Here is a 25,289-nt window from a genome sequence, read left to right on the forward strand (position 1 = left end):
GGTGGCTGAATATAATCAGATTGCACTTAAACAGTGCTTGATTATCGCCACCGTTGTGACGGACAAACACGTATTGCTGAAATCAGTGGTCGTGTTTGAGAACCGAGAGAATTTCTTGATTCTCTGCTTGGCTATTGTACGGTTCAGAACCCCAACCTACAGGGAGCCTTCGTTGCAAAATCCCTGGGTTGGGTTCGTCGTTTTCCAGGGTCGAAACAAAAGTTTGGGATAACACCCGATAGGGGCCTTATTGGCATTCCCTGGGTAAATATCTCGGCTAGTTTCGACCTGCTCGAGCGTGGGTTCCAGATCGTCAGTGGGTACGGACACTCGACGTAGAACTACGTTCAAAGGGACCCGTGGTGTTAGAACCTTAATAATCAGTCGCTTCTGCGCAGTTAAGGCTCTGCATCACACCGGTCCCGTACGGACCAGGGAACGGCGAGGGACCGCGGAGTTGACAACCTTTGGAGCCTTACAACCTCCACTTGTTGTCCTCTCCTGCAAAAACCAAGCCTGCAGCAGTGGGAAGATAGACATTCGAATCTCGTCTTCTCCATCTGCAATTCAACGTTTCCAAAATCTGAAACGTTGAAATAATAATACAGTCCACTAACACAGTTGTGTATCGCTGTGTAAGAATCCCGCTCCTGTTTACCGTAAACGGAAGGAGGAGCGAGGGGATTAGAGCGAGTCAGACGACGCACCGAGCGTTGTCAGGTATTAACCGCCGGATTTCGGTATTTCTTTTGATTACAGAAGACCGAGACGAGAGCCGTAGGGGCCGACGGCGGCGCAGGTTTTTTTCCCGAGCCATCAGCTCGGGGTTTTTTCCTGCAATTTTTAAAAAATCACAAATATAAATTTAATTTTCGTTAATTTTCTTTTTTACGTTTATTTAATTTTTGAATCTTTCATCTTAATAAACGGCCAGTCCATTGGACTAGGCGAAAGAAAATTATAAACTGTACATTCACATTCCCCCATATTCCCAATCCCTCGTGATCCGGACCAAACTTCGTTAAAGGGTACGAGACAAGGTCTTTTCACAACCTTTGCACATACTCGTACCTATTTTAACAAAGGTCCTTCGAGCCGGATTTAACACGAGGTTGAGAGGAATTGGGAAAGGTACAGTAAATCACACGTGTCGAATATCCACGTGAGAGGTTAGTTCGAGCTGATTAATCCTCGATAAAACCCAACAATGGCCGTGGCTAAAGAAACCATGTGGACGGAAGCTGATGAGCACATAGAGACCATGTGCGAAATCACCTACCGCCTAAGCAAATTGGGTACTAACCTGAGGAAAACTGGCAGAGCGAATTACTCGGTGAGACTTCTCGAGGAAAAGCTCGATTTTGCCAAAACACAATGGAAGGAGTTAAACGATCGGTATACGGCCGTGCGCAAGCTCTTAAAGCCGGCGCAAAGACAAAACTACGATTTCTTTAAACAGAATATTATCGTAGCCGCCGAAAACGATTTCCACGAATACATGGATCTCGTAAGCACGGAAATCGACCAACTCACCACTGACAAAAGAACAGCGGTATCGGTCGAACCATGCAACGTACCGATCGAGCTCCCCAAGCAGCGAATACCCAAATTCGGAGGTGATCCTCGAGAGTGGAAACACTTTGAGGATCTGTTTACCGCCGGGGTAATTAACAATGCTGCGTTGGGAGACATCCAACGATTGTATTTTCTAAATGCCTGCCTTGAGGGGCCGGCTGCAGCAATCGTTGCTTCCCTTCCAGTCGTGGGTCGCAACTTCACGGAAGCGTGGACGAGGCTGAAGACCGAATTCGGCCTCCCACGCATAGTCACTGGGAAACTACTGGACAAGCTTCTATATCTGAAGCCCATCGATATGAACGACTTGTCCAGCATGCAACAAGTGACCGTGGGTTGCACCCAAGCAATCGCTGTTCTGGATACAAAGGGCACACCAGAACAGCAACGAGACTGGCTGCTCGCTCATTGGGTGAAGCAACACTTCACCCCCGAAATGGAGCTGGAATGGCAAAAAACGCTAGACCTCTCGCCCGATTATCCTACGTTCGAGGACGTAAGGAAATTCGTGGACAAACGGTCACGTGCCTTGCTCTCCATGAACGAGGAGCGCAGAAAAGCTGCCTTGGGGCTTCCAACAAAATCCACGCGTAATCGAAGCGCGGCGTGGGAAGTCAGCGCCGCCTCGAAGAACGTGAGAAGCCATAACGTTGTCATGGAAAACGTCCAGGCTGAACAGCCACGACGAACGGGTTCCGATAACGTCAGGCAGGTTGGAACAACGCCCACTCAATTGTGCGGATTCTGTAACGGGCCGCACAGTTTGCCGAACTGCCGAAATTTTGCAATATTGACTGCAAAAATGCGCAGTCAGTATGTGAAAGGTCGCCGGTGGTGCATCCAGTGCCTGGGCACCACTCATACGGTGACCAAATGCAAAAACTCCATGGCATGTACGACGTGCGGCGGGATGCACCATTCCCTGCTGCACTTCGAGGTAAAACGGGAAGCTCAACCGACTAAGCCGTAACCAAAAAGTGAGGTCGGCAACCGGGAAGAGCGGCGTCTTAATGACCAATCCCGTCGGCCTACGAAATCGAGGCCGAAACCCAACACTTCGGCGAGTGCTAAAACAACGCCCGCCTCTACGTCGCACTGTACCGCTCTTGATACAGGCGCACCGAGGCCAGTGCTATTAGCGACCGCCCGAGTTAAAGTGTTCGGCAAAAATGGCACGACGCGAATCGCGCGCGCCCTACTCGATCAAGGATCGGAAACGTCCTTCATATCCGCGAGTTTGGTGAATGACCTCAAACTCGCGCGGAGGAAAACCCCAGCTACGGTGACGGGCCTAGGGGGTGACCGAACCCGATCGATAAAGTACAGTGTCGGAATGAGTCTCGGCGCAAAAGACGGTGAGAAACCGATGTGTGTGGCTGATGCGTACGTCGTGCCTCAAATCACGACCTACGCGACTCCATCGGTAGGAACGCTCGGATACGAAGCGTTCCTGGAATTACCGCTTGCCGACCCCGACCCCGCATCGGATCAAACCATTGAAATTTTGATCGGTGCGGACTTATACGCACAGATTATGCGAGCGGAATTCCGTCGCATAAACGATGCAGGTCCCATTGCACAAGAAACTGCATTCGGCTGGGTGATATCCGGGCCGACAAACGCAGCAAGTGGTGCGCAGAACACGGTGCAGTCGCTGCACTGCACCGTACTCGAATCGCTGGATCAAGCGGTTCGAAAGTTCTGGGAAATGGAAGAAATTCCCGCAACCTCCACGCATACCAAAGCAGAAGAGGAGTGCGAAGCATTCTTTCAAAAAACCGTTACCCGTGACGAAACTGGGCGGTTTGTAGTCCGACTCCCCCTCAATTGCCCGAGACCGGAAGAAGCGTTGGGAAATTCCTTCCATATCGCGCTTTCCGCTCTCACAAGGCTGAGGAAGAAACTGGACACGAATCCGACTCTCGGTAAAGAATACGCAGAGTTTCTAGCGGAATACGAGTCTTTAGGTCATATGTCGCGTATCGAACCTATTGACCAAACTAGACTTTACATTCCGCACCGAGCGGTCATTCGCACGGACAGCGCGACCACCAAATTGCGAGTCGTCTTTAATGCGACCAGCAGGACAGTGGGTGGACGCTCCCTAAACGACATCCTACACGTAGGTCCGAAATTACAAAACGATATTACCTCGGTATTAACGAGATGGCGTTTGTACGAATACGTGTTGGTGGCTGATATCGAGAAGATGTTTCGACAGATTCTCGTCGCCCCTGAGGATCGTCGTTTTCAATGCATAGTATGGAATGCACCCGAAACCGAACAGCTGGTAGCGTTCGAGTTAAATACCGTTACATGCGGAACGGCGTGCGCCCCGTACTTGTCGATGCGTACCCTCCTCGAATTAAAGGAACAGGATGGAAAGAAATTTCCGCTTGCCGCTCCGATTCTCGAGAAGGACATTTACGTCGACGATGTATTCCTGGGAGCACCTGATAAATCCTTGTTGGAGAAAATCCGCACACAAGTCTGCGAGCTCCTCCAAGGAGGCGGGTTTGAGCTGAGGAAGTGGGCAGGAAATTCGCCACAATTATTGCGAAATATTCCCCACAGCGCTCACTCCCACGCCGTTGACCTCACTTTGTTCGATGATTCTGAACTAAAAGCGCTCGGTTTACGATGGATACCGTCTGGAGATTATTTCTATTTCAATCTCCAACGGTTCCAACCCTCGGCATCACCGATGACAAAAAGAAATTTGTTTTCGGAAATTGCCAAGCTCTTCGATCCGCTCGGCTGGCTCTCGCCGGTTGTAATTCGCGCGAAGATTTTGATGCAGTCTCAGTGGCTGGAGAAAATCCAGTGGGACGATCAAATCTCCGCGAATACGCAAAAAACGTGGAATGCGTTCTGTACGGATTGGAGCAGCTTAAAGGAGCTAAAAATTCCTAGATGGATACGTTTCGGAGCTGATACGGTGTCAGTAGAATTGCATGGATTCTGCGACGCTTCGCTCGCGGCCTATTCGGCCGTCACGTATTTACGCGTGACGACGATAAGCAACGAAATTTTTACGACGTTGCTGATGGCAAAAACGCGAGTCGCTCCGATTAAAACGCAGTCCATCCCAGTCCTCGAATTAAACGGGGCGGCACTCCTCTCCGAGCTGGTGGTGCACGTGCAGCGGTCACTTCCGATAAAAGTGCACCGCGTAATCTGCTGGACAGATTCCACGATTGCATTGGCTTGGTTAAGGAAGCATGCATCGACATGGAAGGTTGTAATCGCCAACCGAGTGTCGAAAATCCAGACATTACTCCCGAACGCTGAATGGCATCATGTTCCCACGCGCTCGAACCCCGCGGATCTAAATTCGCGTGGGGTGGACGCGTCGGAACTCCTTCAGTCGGAGCTCTGGATTTCCGGGCCGACGTGGCTTCGACAAGCGGAAGAAAATTGGCCAAAAATGCCCGCTTCGATCGAGACCGAGGAGGGTAAGCGCGTATCGCATACCCTCGTAGCAACTCCACAAAAGGAATGGGATTTTGTATTCCGATTTTCCAAATGGAGTAAGCTACTCCGCGTAACCGCCTACTGTCTTCGTCTAAAAAGGACGTGGGACGGGGAGCGGCGGTCTTTCGGTGCCAAAATCGTCGAAGCACCGGAATTACAGCGTGCAACAGAAAGAATTGTGCGCTATTTACAACGCATGCACTTTGCGGAAGAGTACCAAAGCTTAAAAAAGCGGAAGGGAATTCCTGCAAAGTCTCCGTTAAAAAGCCTCAACCCTTTCCTCGACGAAAAAGACGTCTTGCGAGTGGGTGGAAGGCTGGAGAATGCAGCACTTGCATGGGAAACAAAACACCCGGTAATTCTGCCAAAGCATCATGTTTCTAACATGATAATCCGGCAATGTCACGTTGATACGTTACACGGGGGTTTGCAATTAACCATGTACACGGTGAGACAGAAATTCTGGATCATCGGTTGTCGTAACGCGGCGCGTACGGTTATCCATAATTGCATACGATGCGTGAGATGGCAAGCAAACGCCTCTACGCAGATAATGCAGGATTTAATTCCGGAACGCAGTCGCGAGGCACGAGTTTTTTCGAACTGCGGAGTAGATTACGCTGGACCATACCGTGTCCGCGACTCCGCCGGTCGAGGAAAAGCAGCTCATAAACCTTACATAGCAGTATTCGTCTGCTTCGCTACAAGAGCCGTGCATATCGAACTCGTGCATGATTACACAACAAGTGCATTTTTGGCCGCCTTGGATCGATTTATCGCTCGTCGAGGAGTTCCGTCCTGCATGTTCAGTGACAACGGAACAAACTTCGTCGGAGCGGATCGAGAATTGCGAGAACATTTCAATATCGTGTACAATACACAGGAAATGCGCAATAAGTGCGGCCAGAAGGGTATTACGTGGAAATTTAATCCACCTAGTGCACCTCATTTCGGCGGTATGCAAGAAGCCGGTGTGAAATCGGTGAAACATCACCCCAAACGCACCCTCGGCGATTTCGCGCCTACAAGCGAGGAAATGCAGACATTACTCTGCAAGATCGAAGCGAGCTTGAATTCTCGACCGATTTCCGCTTTAAGCGATAACCCTGAGGATTATGCGCCTCTCACACCGGGCCACTTCTTGATTGGAAGTCCGATAAATGCACTTCCGTTCGAGTCCGTGGAAACTGAAAAACTCTCCCGCCTTACACGTTGGAGAGCGATACAGAAATTCCACGAGCAACTCTGGAGGCATTGGACGCGTGATTATCTCACGCACCTCCAGAACCGCTATAAGTGGCATACCGCCCACGCACAGCTAAAACCAAACGATTTGGTGTTAGTGCAAAATCCTCTTCTCCCCCCAAATCAATGGGAAATGGGGAGAATCGAGGAAACATTCCCGGGTAAAGACAGGCGTGTGCGTGTAGTTAAAGTTCGCACAGCAACGTCCACCTACACACGTCCTATTACACGTCTGTGTAAATTGCCCGTGGAAGAGTCGGTAACGACAACAAACGTCGACGACGCTATCGGGACATAAGAAATCCCGAATTCCGCTAGACAAAGAGACACAGTAGAGTGAGAAAGACCATTGACACAATCCTGGTGTTGTCTCACACGTTCTACAAGTCTCAGCTGAGGGATACGGACAGAGGGGTACCATACCCTACCATCCCGTCAAGAATTGAGGAAGGGAGCGATTCCCCGATTCCCCGGGATCCACGGCTTTAAAAGCAGGATCCGCGGACCGAATCGGTTCAGTTCCGGATCAAATCAAGCGGAAACAATGTCGAGCGACGAGAGTGTAATAACGGTAGTGGGGTCCAACCGTATTGACCCGGAAATGGAGGCGCAGTTTGGGCGCCTCCTCAAATTGGGGGAAGTGTTCGCCCCCAAAAGCACCAAGGAGGCGGAGGAGCCCGAAGCAGTGGCCTCGACTTCAACCGCCCCAGAAAACAGGACCACCGAGGCAGCGGATCCCGAAAAAGAACCGCCAGCCGCCACCGTCGGCACTTTGCCGACCTACGACGTATACATGGGGCCGGAGTTAATACGTGTGCCGGCCCATATACCGTGGACCACCAAACGATATAAATGTCCGGCCGAAAGCGGCCACTTTCATCTAAAATGGGCACCATGTGGCCGGCTCGTCGCCTGTAACTTTCGGCCGCTAAAGGCCCGAAAGAGCGCGACGACAACGGCCGTTCAGCCGCCACCAACGCCAACCGGGCCGCCCCCGCCGACAAAGCCGACCTCGTCGAGGAAGCGGCCAGTCAGGGAGAACCCGGTGCCCCGGGAAACAGGGAGGTCCTGGCGCCGCAGTGAGCAGCGACGAAAGGCAAGGGCGAGGGCCCGGCAACCCTCCGGTGATGGCCAGCGGCGGGACAACTCCCTAACGGAGGTGGTCCTCACCTCCCTGAAGCTGCTGCAGGAGCAGCAGGCAAGCAGCCAGGCGTCATCGTCGAAGTAAGTAACTTAATTTTGTTAATTAAGTGAACAAAATCCTCTCTGTGTCGAAAAAACCGCGAATTACCGCTCCTTTGTTTAATGCACGGACCGTGCAAGGGGGGCGGTATGTTTAAATAACGCGTTAATTCGTTGTTTGAAAAGTCGGTTAAACCGTCGCGTGATCGATAGAAAAAGCAGAAAGTTTCTTATACGGTATTCTCAGTTTACGCGACATTCCAGAGCCTTCTCTGCGGCGTAATATGTTTCGAGCAATACCGTGTAGAAAAACTACAAACTTACTTTCGATACAAATCACGCGATCGGCCTAGTAACGGTTCCCTGAGAACACGTGTTCATACGCCAAAATTACAGAGAGGATACAAAATTAATAAGAGACAGACAGCTTAGACCAGATAGCGCCACGAGATGAAAATTTCCCCTCCCTCGTGGCCACGGTTAAGCAGGTATGTCTCGGGAGCACTTGCTATCTGGTTCTCGACGAGTGCGGATCGCCTGAGCCGACCTCGTCAATCTGTCGGAATCGATACATACGATTAATTAGATTCGTCTAATACGACGTGGATCCACTTAACCGAAACGGTACAAGACAGAGACTGCTGCGGATTCGAAAGAATCACGTCCAGTCGAATTTCGTACCCTACGGTTTCGTGAGAATATCTCGATTTCCGCGGTAACTGAACCATAGGAACGGGAAAATTTACTCGATAACTTGAGTAATTTTCATAACCCGCCATCGGTGGCTGAATATAATCAGATTGCACTTAAACAGTGCTTGATTATCGCCACCGTTGTGACGGACAAACACGTATTGCTGAAATCAGTGGTCGTGTTTGAGAACCGAGAGAATTTCTTGATTCTCTGCTTGGCTATTGTACGGTTCAGAACCCCAACCTACAGGGAGCCTTCGTTACAAAATCCCTGGGTTGGGTTCGTCGTTTTCCAGGGTCGAAACAGTCAATTAAACCTGGTTTCGATTAATATTTTAGAGGATAACTCCGGTTATTTCTCGGTTAGGTCGGGGATTTGCCCTCATCTGTCTCGTACTTCCGCAATTTTCGCACACTTATTGGCAAGATCCTGGCCTGTTTCTGGTTTCGCTCACGTAGTAGTGCGGTACCATACTGAAACAGTCAATTAAATCTGGTTGCGATTAATATTTTGGAGGATAACGCTGGTTATGTCTGGGTCACGTCTGGTATTTGCAATCATCTGCCACATACTTTCGCATTTTTGGCATACTTGTTTGCCACATCCTGGGTTCTTTTCTGGCTCGATCCACGTAGTAATGTGGTACCACACCGAAACAGTCAATTAAACCTGGTTGCGATTAATATTTTAAAGGATAACGCCGGTTATGTCTGGGTTAGGTCTAGTATTTGCCCTCATTTGGCTCGTACTTTCGTATTTTTCTCATACTTGTTGGGCAGATACTGGGCTTTTTCTGGATTGGATCACGTAATAATGTGGTACCACACTGAAACAGTCAATAGAAGCTGGTTCCGATTAGTATTTTAGATGATAACGTAGGCTATGTCTCGGTTAGGTCTGGGATTTGCCCTCATCTGGCCCGTACTTTCGCATTTTTCGTATACTTGTTGGCCCGATCCTAGGCTTTTTGCTAGTTTGGATCACATAGAAATGTGGTACCACACTGAAACAGTCAATAAAAGCTGGTTCCGATTAGTATGTTAGAGGATAACGCAGGTTATGTCTCGGTTAGTTCTGGGATATGCCCTTATTTGGCTCGTACTTACGTATTTTTCTCATACTAGTTGGGCAGCTACTGGCCTTTTTTCTGGTTAGGATCACGTATTAATGTGGTGCCGCACTGAGATAGTCAATTCAACCTGGATTCTATCAATATTTTAGATGATAACGCCGGTTAGGTCTGACTTAGGTCTGGTATTTGCCCTCATCTGGCTCGTACTTCCGCATTTTTCGCATACCTGTTGGCCAGATCCTGGGCTTTTTCTGGTGTGGATCACGCAGTAATGTGGTACCACACTGAAACAGACAATGAAGGCTGGTTTCGATATATATTTTAGAGGATAACACCGGTTAGGTCTGGGTTACGTCTGGTATTTGCAATCATCTGCCACATACATTCTCATTTTTCACATACTTGTTGGAGAGATCCTACATTTTCTCTGGTTTGGATCATGTAGTAATGCGGTACCACACCGAAAGAGTCAATTAAACCTGGTTGCGATTAATATTTTAGAGGATAACGCCGGTTATGTCTCGGTTAGGTCTGGGATTTTCACTCATCTGGATCGTAATTTCGCATTTTTCGCATTACTTGTTGGCCAGATCCTGGCCTTTTTCAGGCTTAGACCACGTAGTAATGTGGTACCACACTGAAACAGTCAATAAAACCTGGTTCCGAATAGTATTTTAGAGGATAACGCAGGTTATGTCTCGGTTAGGTCTCGGATTTGCCCTTATCTGGCCCGTACTTTCGCATTTTTCGCATACTTGTTGGCCAGATCCAGGCCTTTTTCAGGCTTGGACCACGTAGTAATGTGGTACCACACTGAAACAGTCAATAAAAGCTGGTTCCGATTAGTGTTTTAGAGGATAACGCTGGTTATGTCTGGGTTAGTTCTGGTATTTGCAATCATCTGGCTCATACTTTCGCTTTTTTCGCATACTTGTTGGCTAGGTGCTGGGTTTTTTCTGGTTTGGATCCCGTAATGATGACGTTCCACACCGAAACAGTCAAATAAACCTGGTTGCGATTAATATTTTAGAGGATAACGCCGGTTATGTCTCGGTTAGGTCTGGGCTTTGCCCCCATCTGGCTCGTACTTTCGCATTTCTCGCATACTTGTTGGCCAGATCCTGGGCTTCTTCTGGTTTGGATCACGTAGTAATGTGGGACCACACTGAAACAGTCAATTAAACCTGGTTTCGATTAATATTTTAGAGGATAACTCCAGTTATTTCTCGGTTAGGCCTGGGATTTGCCCTGATCTGTCTCGTACTTACGCAATTTTCGCACACTTATTGGCAAGATCCTGGCCTTTTTCTGGTTTCGATCACGTAGTAATGTGGTACCACACATAAACAGTCAATAGAAGCTGGTTCCGACTAGTATTTTAGAGGATGACGCTGGTTATGTCTGGGTTACGTATGGTATTTGCAATCATCTGCCACATACTTTCGCATTTTTGGCATACTTGTTTACCACATCCTGGGTTCTTTTCTGGCTCGAACCACGTAGTAATGTGGTACCACACCGAAACAGTCAATTAAACCTGGTTGCGATTAATATTTTAGAGGGTAACGCCGGTTATGTCTGGGTTAGGTCTAGTATTTGCCCTCATTTGGCTCGTACTTTCGCATTTTTCTCATACTTGTTGGGCAGATCATGGGTTTTTTCTGGTTTGGATCCCGTAGTAATGAGGTTCCGCACCGAAACAGTCAATTAAACCTGGTTGCGATTAATATTTTAGAGGATAACGCCGTTATGTCTCGGTTAGGTCTCGGATTTTCACTCTTCTGGATCGTAATTTCGCATTTTTCGCATACTTGTTGGCCAGATCCAGGCCTTTTCCAGGCTTGGACCACGTAGTAATGTGGTACCACACTGAAGCGGTCAATAAAAGCTGGTTCCGATTAGTGTTTTAGAGGATAACGCTGGTTATGTCTGGGTTAGTTCTGGTATTTGCAATCATCTGGCTCATACTTTCGCATTTTTCGCACACTTGTTGGCCAGATCCTGGCCTTTTTCTGGCTTGGACCAAGCAGTAATGTGGGACCACACTGAAACAGTCAATAGAAGCTGGTTCCGATTAGTATTTTAGATGATAACGCAGGCTATGTCTCGGTTAGGTCTGGTATTTGCCCTCATCTGGCTCGTACTTCCGCATTTTTCGCATACTTGTTGGCCAGATCCTGGGCTTTTTCTGGTTTGTATCACGTAGTAATGTGGTACCACACATAAACAGTCAATAGAAGCTGTTTCCGACTAGTATTTTAGAGGATGACGCAGGTTACGTCTGGGTTAGTTCTGGTATTTACAATCATCTGGCTCATACTTTCGCTTTTTTCGCATACTTGTTGGCCAGATGCTGGGTTTTTTCTGGTTTGGATCCCGTAATAATGACGTTCCACACCGAAACAGTCAATTAAGCCTGGTTGCGATTAATATTTTAGAGGATAACGCCGGTTATGTCTCGGTTAGGTCTGGGATTTTCACTAATCTGGATCGTAATTTCGCATTTTTCGCATACTTGTTGGCCAGATCCTGGTCTTTTTCTGGCTTGGACCAAGTAGTAATGTGGGACCACACTGAAACAGTCAATTAAACCTGGTTGCGATTAATATTTTAGAGGATAACGCCGGTTATGTCTCGGTTAGGTCTGGGATTTGCCCTCATCTGGCTCGTACTTTCGCATTTTTCGCATACTTGTTGGCCAGATCCTTGGTTTTTTCTGGTTTGGATCCCGTAATAATGACATTCCACACCGAAACAGTCAATTAAACCTGGTTTCGATTAATATTTTAGTGGATATTGCCGGTTATATCTCGGTTAGGTAAGGGATTTGCCCTCATCTGGCCCGTACTTTCGCATTTTTCGCATACTTCAATGGCCAGACCCTGTGTTTTACTATTGTTAGGATCACGTAGTAATGTGGTACCACACTGAAACAGTCAAATAAACCTGGCTGCGATTAAAATTTTAGAGGATAACGCAGGTTATGTCTCGGTTAGGTCTCGGATTTTCACTCATCTGGATCGTAATTTCGCATTTTTCGCATACTTGTTGGCCAGATCCAGGCCTTTTCCAGGCTTGGACCACGTAGTAATGTGGTACCACACTGAAGCAGTCAATAAAAGCTGGTTCCGATTAGTGTTTTAGAGGATAACGCTGGTTATGTCTGGGTTAGTTCTGGTATTTGCAATCATCTGGCTCATACTTTCGCATTTTTCGCACACTTGTTGGCCAGATCCTGGCCTTTTTCTGGCTTGGACCAAGCAGTAATGTGGGACCACACTGAAACAGTCAATTAAACCTGGTTGCGATAAATATTTTAGAGGATAACGCCGGCTATGTCTGGGATAGGTCTGGTATTTGCCCGCATTTTGCTCGTACTTTCGCATTTTTCGCTTACTTGTTGGCCAGATTCTGGCCTTTTTCTGCTTTGTATCACGTAGTAATGTGGTACCACACTGAAGCAGTCAATAGAAGCTGGTTCCGAATAGTATTTTAGAGGATGACGCAGGTTACGTCTGGGTTAGTTCTGGTATTTACAATCATCTGGCTCATACTTTCGCATTTTTCGCATACTTGTTGGCCAGATCCAGGCCTTTTTCAGGCTTGGACCACGTAGTAATGTGGTACCACACTGAAACAGTCAATAAAAGCTGGTTCCGATTAGTGTTTTAGAGGATAACGCTGGTTATGTCTGGGTTAGTTCTGGTATTTGCAAACATCTGGCTCGTACTTTCGCATTTTTCGCAAACTTGTGGGCCAGATCCTGGGCTTCTTCTGGTTTGTGTCACGTAGTAATGCGGTACCACACCCAACCAGTCAATTAAACATAGATGCGATAAATATTTTAGAGGATAACGCCTGTTATGTCTCGGTTAGGTCTGGGATTTGCCGTCATCTGGCTCATACTTTCGCGTTTTTCGCATATTTGTTGGCCAGATCCTGGGTTTTTTCTGGTTTGGATCCCGAAGTAATGAGGTTCCACACCCAAACAGTCAATTAAACCTGGTTGCGATTAATATTTTAGGTGATAACGCTGGTTATGTCTCGGTTAGGTCTGGGATTTGCCCTCATCTGGCTCGTACTTTCGCATTTTTCGCATACTTGTTGGCCAGATCCTGGCCTTTTTCTGGCTTGGACCAAGTAGTAATGTGGGACCACACTGAAACAGTCAATTAAACCTGGTTGCGATTAATATTTTAGAGGATAACGCCGGTTATGTCTCGGTTAGGTCTGGGATTTGCCCTCATCTGGCTCGTACTTTCGCATTTTTCGCATACTTGAATGGCCAGATCCTGTGTTTTTCTATTGTTAGGATCACATAGTAATGTGGTACCACACTGAAACAGTCAATTAAACCTGGTTGCGATTAAAATTTTAGAGGATAACGCAGGTTATGTCTCGGTTAGGTCTGGGATTTGCCCTCATCTGGCCCGTACTTTCGCATTTTTCGCATACTTTAATGGCCAGATCCTGGGTTTTTTTATTGTTAGGATCACGTAGTAATGTCGTACCACACTGAGACAGTCAATAAAAGCTGGTTCCGATTAGTATTTTAGACGATAACGCTGGTTATGTCTGGGTAAATTCTGGTATTTGCAATCATCTGGCTATTACTTTCGCGTTTCTCGCATACTTGTTGGCAAGATCCTGGGCTTCATCTGGTTTGGATCACGTAGTAATGTGGGACCACTCCGAAACAGTCAATTAAACCTGGTTGCGATTAATATTTTAGAGGATAACGCCGGTTATGTCTCGGTTAGGTCTGGGATTTGCCCTCATCTGGCTCGTACTTTCGCACTATTTCGCATACTTGTTGGCCAGATCCTGGGCTTTTTCTGGTTTGTATCACGTAGTAATGTGGTACCACTCTGAAACAGTCAATAGAAACTGGTTCCGAATAGTATTTTAGAGGATAACGCTGGCTATGTCTGGGTTAGATCTGGTATTTGCAATCATCTGGCTCATACTTTCGCGTTTTTCGCATATTTGTTGGCCAGATACTGTGTTTTTTCTGGTCTGGATCCCGTAGTAATGGGGGTCCACACCGAAACAGTCAATTAAACCTGGTTGCGATTAATATTTTAGAGGATAACGCTGGTTATGTCTCGGTTAGTTCTGGGATTTGCCCTCATCTGGCTCGTACTTTTGCATTTTTCGCATACTTGTTGGCCAGATCCTGGGCTTCTTCTGGTTTGGATCACGTATTAATGTGGGACCACACTGAAACAGTCAATTAAACCTGGTTTCGATTAATATTTTAGAGGATAACTCCGGTTATTTCTCGGTTAGGTCTGGGATTTGCCCTCATTTGGCTCGTACTTTCGCATTTTTCGCATACTTGAATAGCCAGATCTTGGGTTTTTTTATTGTTAGGATCACGTAGTAATGTCGTACCACACTGAGACAGTCAATAAAAGCTTGTTCCGATTAGTATTTTAGACGATAACGCTGGTTATGTCTGGGTTAGTTCTGGTATTTGCAATCATCTGGCTCATACTTTCGCGTTTTTCGCATATTTGTTGGCCAGATACTGTGTTTTTTCTGGTTTGGGTCCCGTAGTAATGGGGTTCCACACCGAAACAGTCAATTAAACCTGGTTGCGATTAATATTTTAGAGGATAACGCTGGTTATTTGGCGGTTAGGTCTGGGATTTGCCCTCATCTGGCCCGTACTTTCGCATTTTTGCATACTTGTTGGCCAGATCCTAGGCTTTTTGCTGGTTTGGATCACGTAGTAATGTGGTACCACACTGAAACAGTCAATCAAAGCTGGTTCCGAATAGTATTTTAGAGGATAACGCAGGTTACGTGTGGGTTAGTTCTGGTATTTAGTAATTAATAAATTACTAAATACCAATAAATAATAAATAAATAATTATAAATACAATAAATAATTAATAAAATAGTAGTTAGTAATGAGGTTCCACACCGAAACAGTCAATTAAACCTGGTTGCGATTAATATTTTAGAGGATAACGCCGGTTATGTCTCGGTTAGGTCTGGGATTTGCCCTCATATGCCTCGTACTTTCGCATTTTTCGCATACTTGTTGGCCAGATCCTGGGTTTTTCTGGTTTGGATCCCGTAATAATGACATTCCACACCGAAACAGTCAATTAAACCTGGTTTCGATTAATATTTTAGAGGGTACTGCCGGTTATATCTCGGTTAGGTCTGGGATTTGCCCTCATCTGGCTCGTACCTTCGCATTTTTCGCATACTTGTTGGCCAGATCCTGGCCTTTTTCTGGCTTGGACCAAGTAGTAATGTGGGACCACACTGAAACAGTCAATTAAACCTGGTTGCGATTAATATTTTAGAGGATAACGCTGGTTATGTCTCGGTTAGGTCTGGGATTTTCACTCATCTGGATCGTAATTTCGCATTTTTCGCATACTTGTTGGCCAGATCCAGCCTCTTTCAGGCTTGGACCACGTAGTAATGTGGTACCACACTGAAACAGTCAATAAAAGCTGGTTCCGATTAGTGTTTTAGAGGATAACGCTGGTTATGTCTGGGTTAGTTCTGGTATTTGCAATCATCTTGCTCATACTTTCGCTTTTTTCGCATACTTGTTGGCCAGGTGCTGGGTTTTTTCTGGTTTGGATCCCGTAATAATGACGTTCCACACCGAAACAGTCAATTAGACCTGGTTCCGATTAATATTTTAGAGGATATTGCCTGTTATATCACGGTTAGGTCTGGGATTTGCCCTCACCTGGCTCGTACCTTCGCATTTTTCGCATACTTGTTGGCCAGATCCTGGCCTTTTTCTGGCTTGGACCAAGTAGTAATGTGGGACCACACTGAAACAGTCAATTGAACCTGGTTGCGATTAATATTTTAGAGGATAACGCCGGTTATGTCTCGGTTAGGTCTGGGATTTGCCCTCATCTGCCTCGTACTTTCGCATTTTTCGCATACTTGTTGGCCAGATCCAGCCTTTTTCAGGCTTGGACCACGTAGTAATGTGGTACCACACTGAAACAGTCAATAATAGCTGGTTCCGATTTGTGTTTTAGAGGATAACGCTGGTTATGTCTGGGTTAGCTCTGGTATTTGCAATCATCTGGCTCGTACTTTCGTATTTTTCGCATACTTGTGGGCCAGATCCTGGGCTTCTTCTGGTTTGTGTCACGTAGTAATGCGCTACCACACCCAAGCAGTCAATTAAACCTGGTTGCGACAAATATTTTAGAGGATAACGCCGGTTATGTCTCGGTTAGGTCTGGGATTTGCCGTCATCTGGCTCATACTTTCGCGTTTTTCGCATATTTGTTGGCCAGATCCTGGGTTTTTTCTGGTTTGGATCCCGAAGTAATGAGGTTCCACACCCAAACAGTCAATTAAACCTGGTTGCGATAAATATTTTAGAGGATAACGCCGTTTATGTCTCGGTTAGGTCTGGGATTTGCCCTGATCTGGCTCGTACTTTCGCATTTTTCGCATACTTGTTGGCCAGATCCTGGGCTTTTTCTGGTTTGGATCACGTAATAATGTGGTACCACACTGAAACAGTCAATTAAACCTGGTTGCGATTAATATTTTAGAGGATATCGCTGGTTATGTCTCGGTTAGGTCTGGGATTTGCCCTCATCTGGCTCGTACTTTCGCATTTTTCGCATACTTGTTGGCCAGATCCTGGCCTTTTTCTGGCTTGGACCAAGTAGTAATGTGGGACCACACTGAAACAGTCAATTAAACCTGGTTGCGATTAATATTTTAGAGGATAACGCCGGTTATGTCTCGGTTAGGTCTGGGATTTGCCCTCATCTGGCTCGTACTTTCGCATTTTTCGCATACTTGAATGGCCAGATCTTGGGTTTTTTTATTGTTAGGATCACGTAGTAATGTCGTACCACACTGAGACAGTCAATAAAAGCTGGTTCCGATTAGTATTTTAGACGATAACGCTGGTTATGTCTGGGTTAGTTCTGGTATTTGCAATCATCTGGCTCATACTTTCGCGTTTCTCGCATACTTGTTGGCAAGATCCTGGGCTTCATCCGGTTTGGATTACGTAGTAATGTGGGACCACTCCGAAACAGTCAATTAAACCTGGTTGCGATTAATATTTTAGAGCATAACGCCGGTTATGTCTCGGTTAGGTCTGGGATTTGCCCACATCTGGCTCGTACTTTCGCACTATTTCGCATACTTGTTGGCCAGATCCTGGGCTTTTTCTGGTTTGTATCACGTAGTAATGTGGTACCACTCTGAAACAGTCAATAGAAGCTGGTTCCGAGTAGTATTTTAGAGGATAACGCTGGCTATGTCTGGGTTAGTTCTGGTATTTGCAATCATCTGGCTCATACTTTCGCGTTTTTCGCATATTTGTTGGCCAGATACTGTGTTTTTTCTGGTTTGCGTCCCGTAGTAATGGGGTTCCACACCGAAACAGTCAATTAAACCTGGTTGCGATTAATATTTTAGAGGATAACGCCGGTTATCACTCGGTTAGTTCTGGGATTTGCCCTCATCTGGCTCGTACTTTCGCATTATTCGGATACTTGTTGGCCGGTTCCTGGGCTTCTTCTGGTTTGGATCACGTAGTAATGTGGGACCACACTGTAACAGTCAATTAAACCTGGTTTCGATTAATATTTTAGAGGATAACTCCGGTTATTTCTCGGTTAGGTCTGGGATTTGCCCTCATCTGTCTCGTATGTCCGCAATTTTCGCATACTCATTGGCAAGATCCTGGCCTTTTTCTGGTTTATATCACGTAGTAATGCGGTGCTACACTGAAACAGTCAATTAAACCTGGTTGCGATTAGTATTTTAGAGGATAACGCTGGTTATTTGTCGGTTAGGTCTGGGATTTGCCCTCATCTGGCCCGTACTTTCGCATTTTTGCATACTTGTTGGCCAGATCCTAGGCTTTTTGCTGGTTTGAATCACGTAGTAATGTGGTACCACACTGAAACAGTCAATAAAAGCTGGTTCCGATTAGTGTCTTAGTGGATAACGCTGGTTATGTCTGGGTTAGTTCTGGCATTTGCAATCATCTTGCTCGTACTTTCGCATTTTTCGCATACTTGTTGGCCAGATCCTGGGCTTTTTCTGGTTTGGATCACGTAATAATGTGGTACCGCACTGAAACAGTCAATTAAACCTGGTTTGCGATTAATATTTTAGAGGATAGCGCTGGTTATGTCTCGGTTAGGTCTGGGATTTGCCCTCATCTGGCTCGTACTTTCGCATTTTTCGCATACTTGTTGGCCAGATCCTGGCCTTTTTCTGGCTTGGACCAAGTAGTAATGTGGGACCACACTGAAACAGTCAATTAAACCTGGTTGCGATTAATATTTTAGAGGATAACGCCGGTTATGTCTCGGTTAGGTCTGGGATTTGCCCTCATCTGGCTCGTACTTTCGCAATTTTCGCATACTTGAATGGCCAGATCTTGGGTTTTTTTATTGTTAGGATCACGACGTAATGTCGTACCACACTGAGACAGTCAATAAAAGCTGGTTGCGATTAGTATTTTAGAGGATAACGCTGGTTATTTGTCGGTTAGGTCTGGGATTTGCCCTCATCTGGCCCGTACTTTCGCATTTTTGCATACTTGTTGGCCAGATCCTAGGCTTTTTGCTGGTTTTAATCACGTAGTAATGTGGTACCACACTGAAACAGTCAATAAAACCTGGTTCCGATTAGTGTCTTAGTGGATAACGCTGGTTATGTCTGGGTTAGTTCTGGTATTTGTAATCATCTTGCTCATAGTTTCGCTTTTTTCGCATACTTGTTGGCCAGATGCTGGGTTTTTTCTGGTTTGGATCCCGTAATAATGACGTTCCACACCGAAACCGTCAATTAAACCTGGTTCCGATTAATATTTCAGAGGATAACGCTGGTTATGTCTCGGTTAGGTCTGGGATTTGCCTCATCTGGCCCGTACTTTCGCATTCTTCGCATACTTGTTGGCCATTTCCTGTGCTTTTTCTGGTTTGGATCACGTAGTAATGTGGTACCACACTGAAACAGTCAGTAAAAGCTGGTTCCGATTTGTGTTTTAGAGGATAACGCTGGTTATGCCTGGGTTTGTTCTGGTATTTGCAATCATCTTGCTCATACTTTCGCTTTTTTCGCATACTTGTTGGCCAGGTGCTGGGTTTTTTCTGGTTTGGATACCGTAATAATGACGTTCCACACCGAAACAGTCAATTAAACCTGGTTTCGATTAATATTTTAGAGGATATTGCCGGTTATATCTCGGTTAGGTCTGGGATTTGCCCTCATCAGGCTCGTACCTTCGCATTTTTCGCATACTTGTTGGCCAGATCCTGGCCTTTTTCTGGCTTGGGCCAAGTAGTAATGTGGGACCACACTGAAACAGTCAATTAAACCTGGTTGCGATTAATATTTTAGAGGATAACGCCGGTTATGTCTCGGTTAGTTCTGGGATTTTCACTCATCTGGATCGTAATTTCGCATTTTTCGCATACTTGTTGGCCAGATCCAGCCTTTTTCAGGCTTGGACGACGTAGTAATGTGGTACCACACTGAAACAGTCAATAAAAGCTGGTTCCGATTAGTGTTTTAGAGGATAACGCTGGTTATGTCTAGGTTAGTTCTGGTATTTGCAATCATCTGGCTCGTACTTTCGTATTTTTCGCATACTTGTCGGCCAGATCCTGGGCTTCTTCTGGTTTGTGTCACGTAGTAATGCGGTACCACACCCAAACAGTCAATTAAACCTGGTTGCGATAAATATTTTAGAGGATAACGCCGGTTATGTCTCGGTTAGGTCTGAGATTTGCCGTCATCTGGCTCATACTTTCGCGATTTTCGCATATTTGTTGGCCAGATCCTGGGTTTTTTCTGGTTTGGACCCCGAAGTAATGAGGTTCCACACCCAAACAGTCAATTAAACCTGGTTGCGATAAATATTTTAGAGGATAACGCCGTTTATGTCTCGGTTAGATCTGGGATTTGCCCTCATCTGGCTCGTACTTTCGCATTTTTCGCATACTTGTTGGCCAGATCCTGGGCTTTTTCTGGTTTGGATCACGTAATAATGTGGTACCGCACTGAAACAGTCAATTAAACATGGTTGCGATTAATATTTTAGAGGATAACGCTGGTTATGTCTCGGTTAGGTCTGGGATTTGCCCTCATCTGGCTCGTACTTTCGCATTTTTCGCATACTTGTTGGCCAGATCCTGGCCTTTTTCTGGCTTGGACCAAGTAGTAATGTGGGACCACACTGAAACAGTCAATTAAACCTGGTTGCGATTAATATTTTAGAGGATAACGCCGGTTATGTCTCGGTTAGGTCTGGGATTTGCCCTCATCTGGCTCGTACTTTCGCAATTTTCGCATACTTGAATGGCCAGATCTTGGGTTTTTTTATTGTTAGGATCACGTAGTAATGTCGTACCACACTGAGACAGTCAATAAAAGCTGGTTCCGATTAGTATTTTAGACGATAACGCAGGTTATGTCTGGGTTAGTTCTGGTATTTGCAATCATCTGGCTCATACTTTCGCGTTTCTCGCATTCTTGTTGGCAAGATCCTGGGCTTCATCTGGTTTGGATCACGTAGTAATGTGGAACCACACTGTAACAGTCAATTAAACCTGGTTTCGATTAATATTTTAGAGGATAACTCCGGTTATTTCTCGGTCAGGTCTGGGAATTGCCCTCATCTGTCTCGTATGTCCGCAATTTTCGCATACTCATTGGCCAGATCCTGGGCTTTTTCTGGTTTGTATCACGTAGTAATGTCGTACCACACTGAAACAGTCAATAGAAGCTGGTTCCGACTAGTATTTTAGAGGATAACGCTGGCTATGTCTGGGTTTGTTCTGGTATTTGCTATCATCTGGCTCATACTTTCGCTTTTTTCGCATACTTGTTGGCCAGATGCTGGGTTTTTTCTGGTTTGGATCCCGTAATAATGACGTTCCACACCGAAACCGTCAATTAAACCTGGTTCCGATTAATATTTTAGAGGATAACGCTGGTTATGTCTCGGTTAGGTCTGGGATTTGCCCTCATCTGGCCCGTACTTTCGCATTCTTCGCATACTTGTTGGCCAGTTCCTGGGCTTTTTCTGGTTTGGATCACGTAGTAATGTGGTACCACACTGAAACAGTCAGTAAAAACTGGTTCCGATTTGTGTTTTAGAGGATAACGCTGGTTATGCCTGGGTTTGTTCTGGTATTTGCAATCATCTTGCTCATACTTTCGCTTTTTTCGCATACTTGTTGGCCTGGTGCTGGGTTTTTTCTGGTTTGTATCACGTAGTAATGTGGTACCACACTGAAACAGTCAATAGAAGCTGGTTCCGACTAGTATTTTAGAGGATAACGCTGGCTATGTCTGGGTTTGTTCTGGTATTTGCTATCATCTGGCTCATACTTTCGCGTTTTTCGCATATTTGTTGGCCAGATCCTGTGTTTTTTCTGGTTTGGACCACGTAGTAATGTGGTACCACACTGAAACAGTCAATAAAAGCTGGTTCCGATTAGTGTTTTAGAGGATAACGCTGGTTATGTCTGGATTAGTTCTGGTATTTGCAATCATCTGGCTCGTACTTTCGTATTTTTCGCATGCTTGTGGGCCAGATCCTGGGCTTCTTCTGGTTTGTGTCACGTAATAATGTGGTACCGCACTAAAACAGTCAATTAAACCTGGTTGCGATTAATATTTTAGAGGATAACGCTGGTTATGTCTCGGTTAGGTCTGGGATTTGCCCTCATCTGGCTCGTACTTTCGCATTTTTCGCATACTTGTTGGGCAAGATCCTGGGCTTCATCTGGTTTGGATCACGTAGTAATGTGGGACCACTCCGAAACAGTCAATTAAACCTGGTTGCGATTAATATTTTAGAGGATAACGCCGGTTATGTCTCGGTTAGGTCTGGGATTTGCCCTCATCTGGCTCGTACTTTCGCGTTTTTCGCATATTTGTTGGCCAGATCCTGGGTTTTTTCTGGTTTGGATCCCGAAGTAATGAGGTTCCACACCCAAACAGTCAATTAAACCTGGTTGCGATAAATATTTTAGAGGATAACGCCGTTTATGTCTCGGTTATATCTGGGATTTGCCCTCATCTGGCTCGTACTTTCGCATTTTTCGCATACTTGTTGGCCAGATCCTAGGCTTTTTCTGGTTTGGATCCCGTAATAATGACGTTCCACACCGAAACCGTCAATTAAACCTGGTTGCGATTAATATTTTAGAGGATAACGCCGGTTATGTCTCGGTTAGGTCTGGGATTTGCCCTCATCTGGCTCGTACTTTCGCAATTTTCGCATACTTGAATGGCCAGATCTTGGGTTTTTTTATTGTTAGGATCACGTAGTAATGTCGTACCACACTGAGACAGTCAATAAAAGCTGGTTCCGATTAGTATTTTAGACGATAACGCAGGTTATGTCTGGGTTAGTTCTGGTATTTGCAATCATCTGGCTCATACTTTCGCGTTTCTCGCATTCTTGTTGGCAAGATCCTGGGCTTCATCTGGTTTGGATCACGTAGTAATGTGGGACCACTCCGAAACAGTCAATTAAACCTGGTTGCGATTAATATTTTAGAGGATAACGCCGGTTATGTCTCGGTTAGGTCTGGGATATGCCCTCATCTGGCTCGTACTTCCGCACTATTTCGCATACTTGTTGGCCAGATCCTGGGCTTTTTCTGGTTTGTATCACGTAGTAATGTGGTACCACTCTGAAACAGTCAATAGAAGCTGGTTCCGAATAGTATTTTAGAGGATAACGCTGGCTATGTCTGGGTTAGTTCTGGTATTTGCAATCATCTGGCTCATACTTTCGCGTTTTTCGCATATTTGTTGGCCAGATACTGTGTTTTTTCTGGTTTGGATCCCGTAGTAATGGGGTTCCACACCGAAACAGTCAATTAAACCTGGTTGCGATTAATATTTTAGAGGATAACGCCGGTTATCTCTCGGTTAGTTCTGGGATTTGCCCTCATCTGGTTCGTACTTTCGCATTTTTCGCATACTTGTTGGCCAGATCCTGGGCTTCTTCTGGTTTGGATAACGTAGAAATGTGGAACCACACTGTAACAGTCAATTAAACCTGGTTTCGATTAATATTTTAGAGGATAACTCCGGTTATTTCTCGGTCAGGTCTGGGAATTGCACTCATCTGTCTCGTATGTCCGCAATTTTCGCATACTCATTGGCCAGATCCTGGGCTTTTTCTGGTTTGTATCACGTAGTAATGTCGTACCACACTGAAACAGTCAATAGAAGCTGGTTCCGACTAGTATTTTAGAGGATAACGCTGGCTATGTCTGGGTTTGTTCTGGTATTTGCTATCATCTGGCTCATACTTTCGCTTTTTTCGCATACTTGTTGGCCAGAGGCTGGGTTTTTTCTGGTTTGGATCCCGTAATAATGACGTTCCACACCGAAACCGTCAATTAAACCTGGTTCCGATTAATATTTTAGAGGATAACGCTGGTTATGTCTCGGTTAGGTCTGGGATTTGCCCTCATCTGGCCCGTACTTTCGCATTCTTCGCATACTTGTTGGCCAGTTCCTGGGCTTTTTCTGGTTTGGATCACGTAGTAATGTGGTACCACACTGAAACAGTCAGTAAAAACTGGTTCCGATTTGTGTTTTAGAGGATAACGCTGGCTATGCCTGGGTTTGTTCTGGTATTTGCAATCATCTTGCTCATACTTTCGCTTTTTTCGCATACTTGTTGGCCTGGTGCTGGGTTTTTTCTGGTTTGGATCCCGTAATATTGACGTTCCACACCGAAACAGTCAATTAAACCAGGTTTCGATTAATATTTTAGAGGATATTGCCGGTTATATCTCGGTTAGGTCTGGGATTTGCCCTCATCTGGCTCGTACCTTCGCATTTTTCGCATACTTGTTGGCCAGATCCTGGCCTTTTTCTGGCTTGGGCCAAGTAGTAATGTGGGACCACACTGAAACAGTCAATTAAACCTGGTTGCGATTAATATTTTAGAGGATAACGCCGGTTATGTCTCGGTTAGGTCTGGGATTTGCCCTCATCTGGCTCGTACTTTCGCATTTTTCGCATACTTGTTGGCCAGATCCTGGGCTTTTTCTGGTTTGTATCACGTAGTAATGTGGTACCACACTGAAACAGTCAATAGAAGCTGGTTCCGACTAGTATTTTAGAGGATAACGCTGGCTATGTCTGGGTTTGTTCTGGTATTTGCTATCATCTGGCTCATACTTTCGCGTTTTTCGCATATTTGTTGGCCAGATCCTGTGTTTTTTCTGGTTTGGACCACGTAGTAATGTGGTACCACACTGAAACAGTCAATAAAAGCTGGTTCCGATTAGTGTTTTAGAGGATAACGCTGGTTATGTCTGGGTTAGTTCTGGTATTTGCAATCATCTGGCTCGTACTTTCGCATTTTTCGCATACTTGTTGGCCAGATCCTGGGCTTTTTCTGGTTTGTATCACGTAGTAATGTCGTACCACACTGAAACAATCAATAGAAGCTGGTTCCGACTAGTATTTTAGAGGATAACGCTGGCTATGTCTGGGTTTGTTCTGGTATTTGCTATCATCTGGCTCATACTTTCGCGTTTTTCGCATATTTGTTGGTCAGATCCTGTGTTTTTTCTGGTTTGGATCCCGTAGTAATGGGGTTCCACACCGAAACAGTCAATTAAACCTGGTTGCGATTAATATTTTAGAGGATAACGCCGGTATGTCTCGGTTAGATCTGCGATTTTCACTCATCTGGATCGTACTTTCGCATTTTTCGCATACTTGTTGGCCAGATCCTGGGCTTTTTCTGGTTTGGATCACGTAATAATGTGGTACCGCACTAAAACAGTCAATTAAACCTGGTTGCGATTAATATTTTAGAGGATAACGCTGGTTATGTCTCGGTTAGGTTTGGGATTTGCCCTCATCTGGCTCGTACTTTCGCATTTTTCGCATACTTGTTGGGCAAGATCCTGGGCTTCATCTGGTTTGGATCACGTAGTAATGTGGGACCACTCCGAAACAGTCAATTAAACCTGGTTGCGATTAATATTTTAGAGGATAACGCCGGTTATGTCTCGGTTAGGTCTGGGATTTG

At 45.7% G+C, this 25,289-nt stretch overlaps 1 protein-coding gene across 1 annotated transcript; it reads left to right on the forward strand.

The window, feature by feature from the left end:
* The first annotated feature begins 1,207 nt into the window (after window positions 1–1,207).
* On the forward strand, window positions 1,208–2,545 carry LOC143342725 (uncharacterized). The gene has a single exon (XM_076766906.1). It carries the CDS (start codon window positions 1,208–1,210, stop codon window positions 2,543–2,545), a length of 1,338 nt encoding a protein of 445 aa, XP_076623021.1.
* The last annotated feature ends 22,744 nt before the right edge of the window (window positions 2,546–25,289 follow it).

This window comes from Colletes latitarsis, chromosome 1 (genome assembly GCF_051014445.1).
Source record: "Colletes latitarsis isolate SP2378_abdomen chromosome 1, iyColLati1, whole genome shotgun sequence".
NCBI lineage: Eukaryota > Metazoa > Arthropoda > Insecta > Hymenoptera > Colletidae > Colletes > Colletes latitarsis.

What these genes read in the sequence shown, in the direction of transcription:
- LOC143342725 (XM_076766906.1), top strand. Translation starts at nt 1,208, where the DNA reads ATGGCCGTGGCTAAAGAAACCATGTGGACGGAAGCTGATGAGCACATA.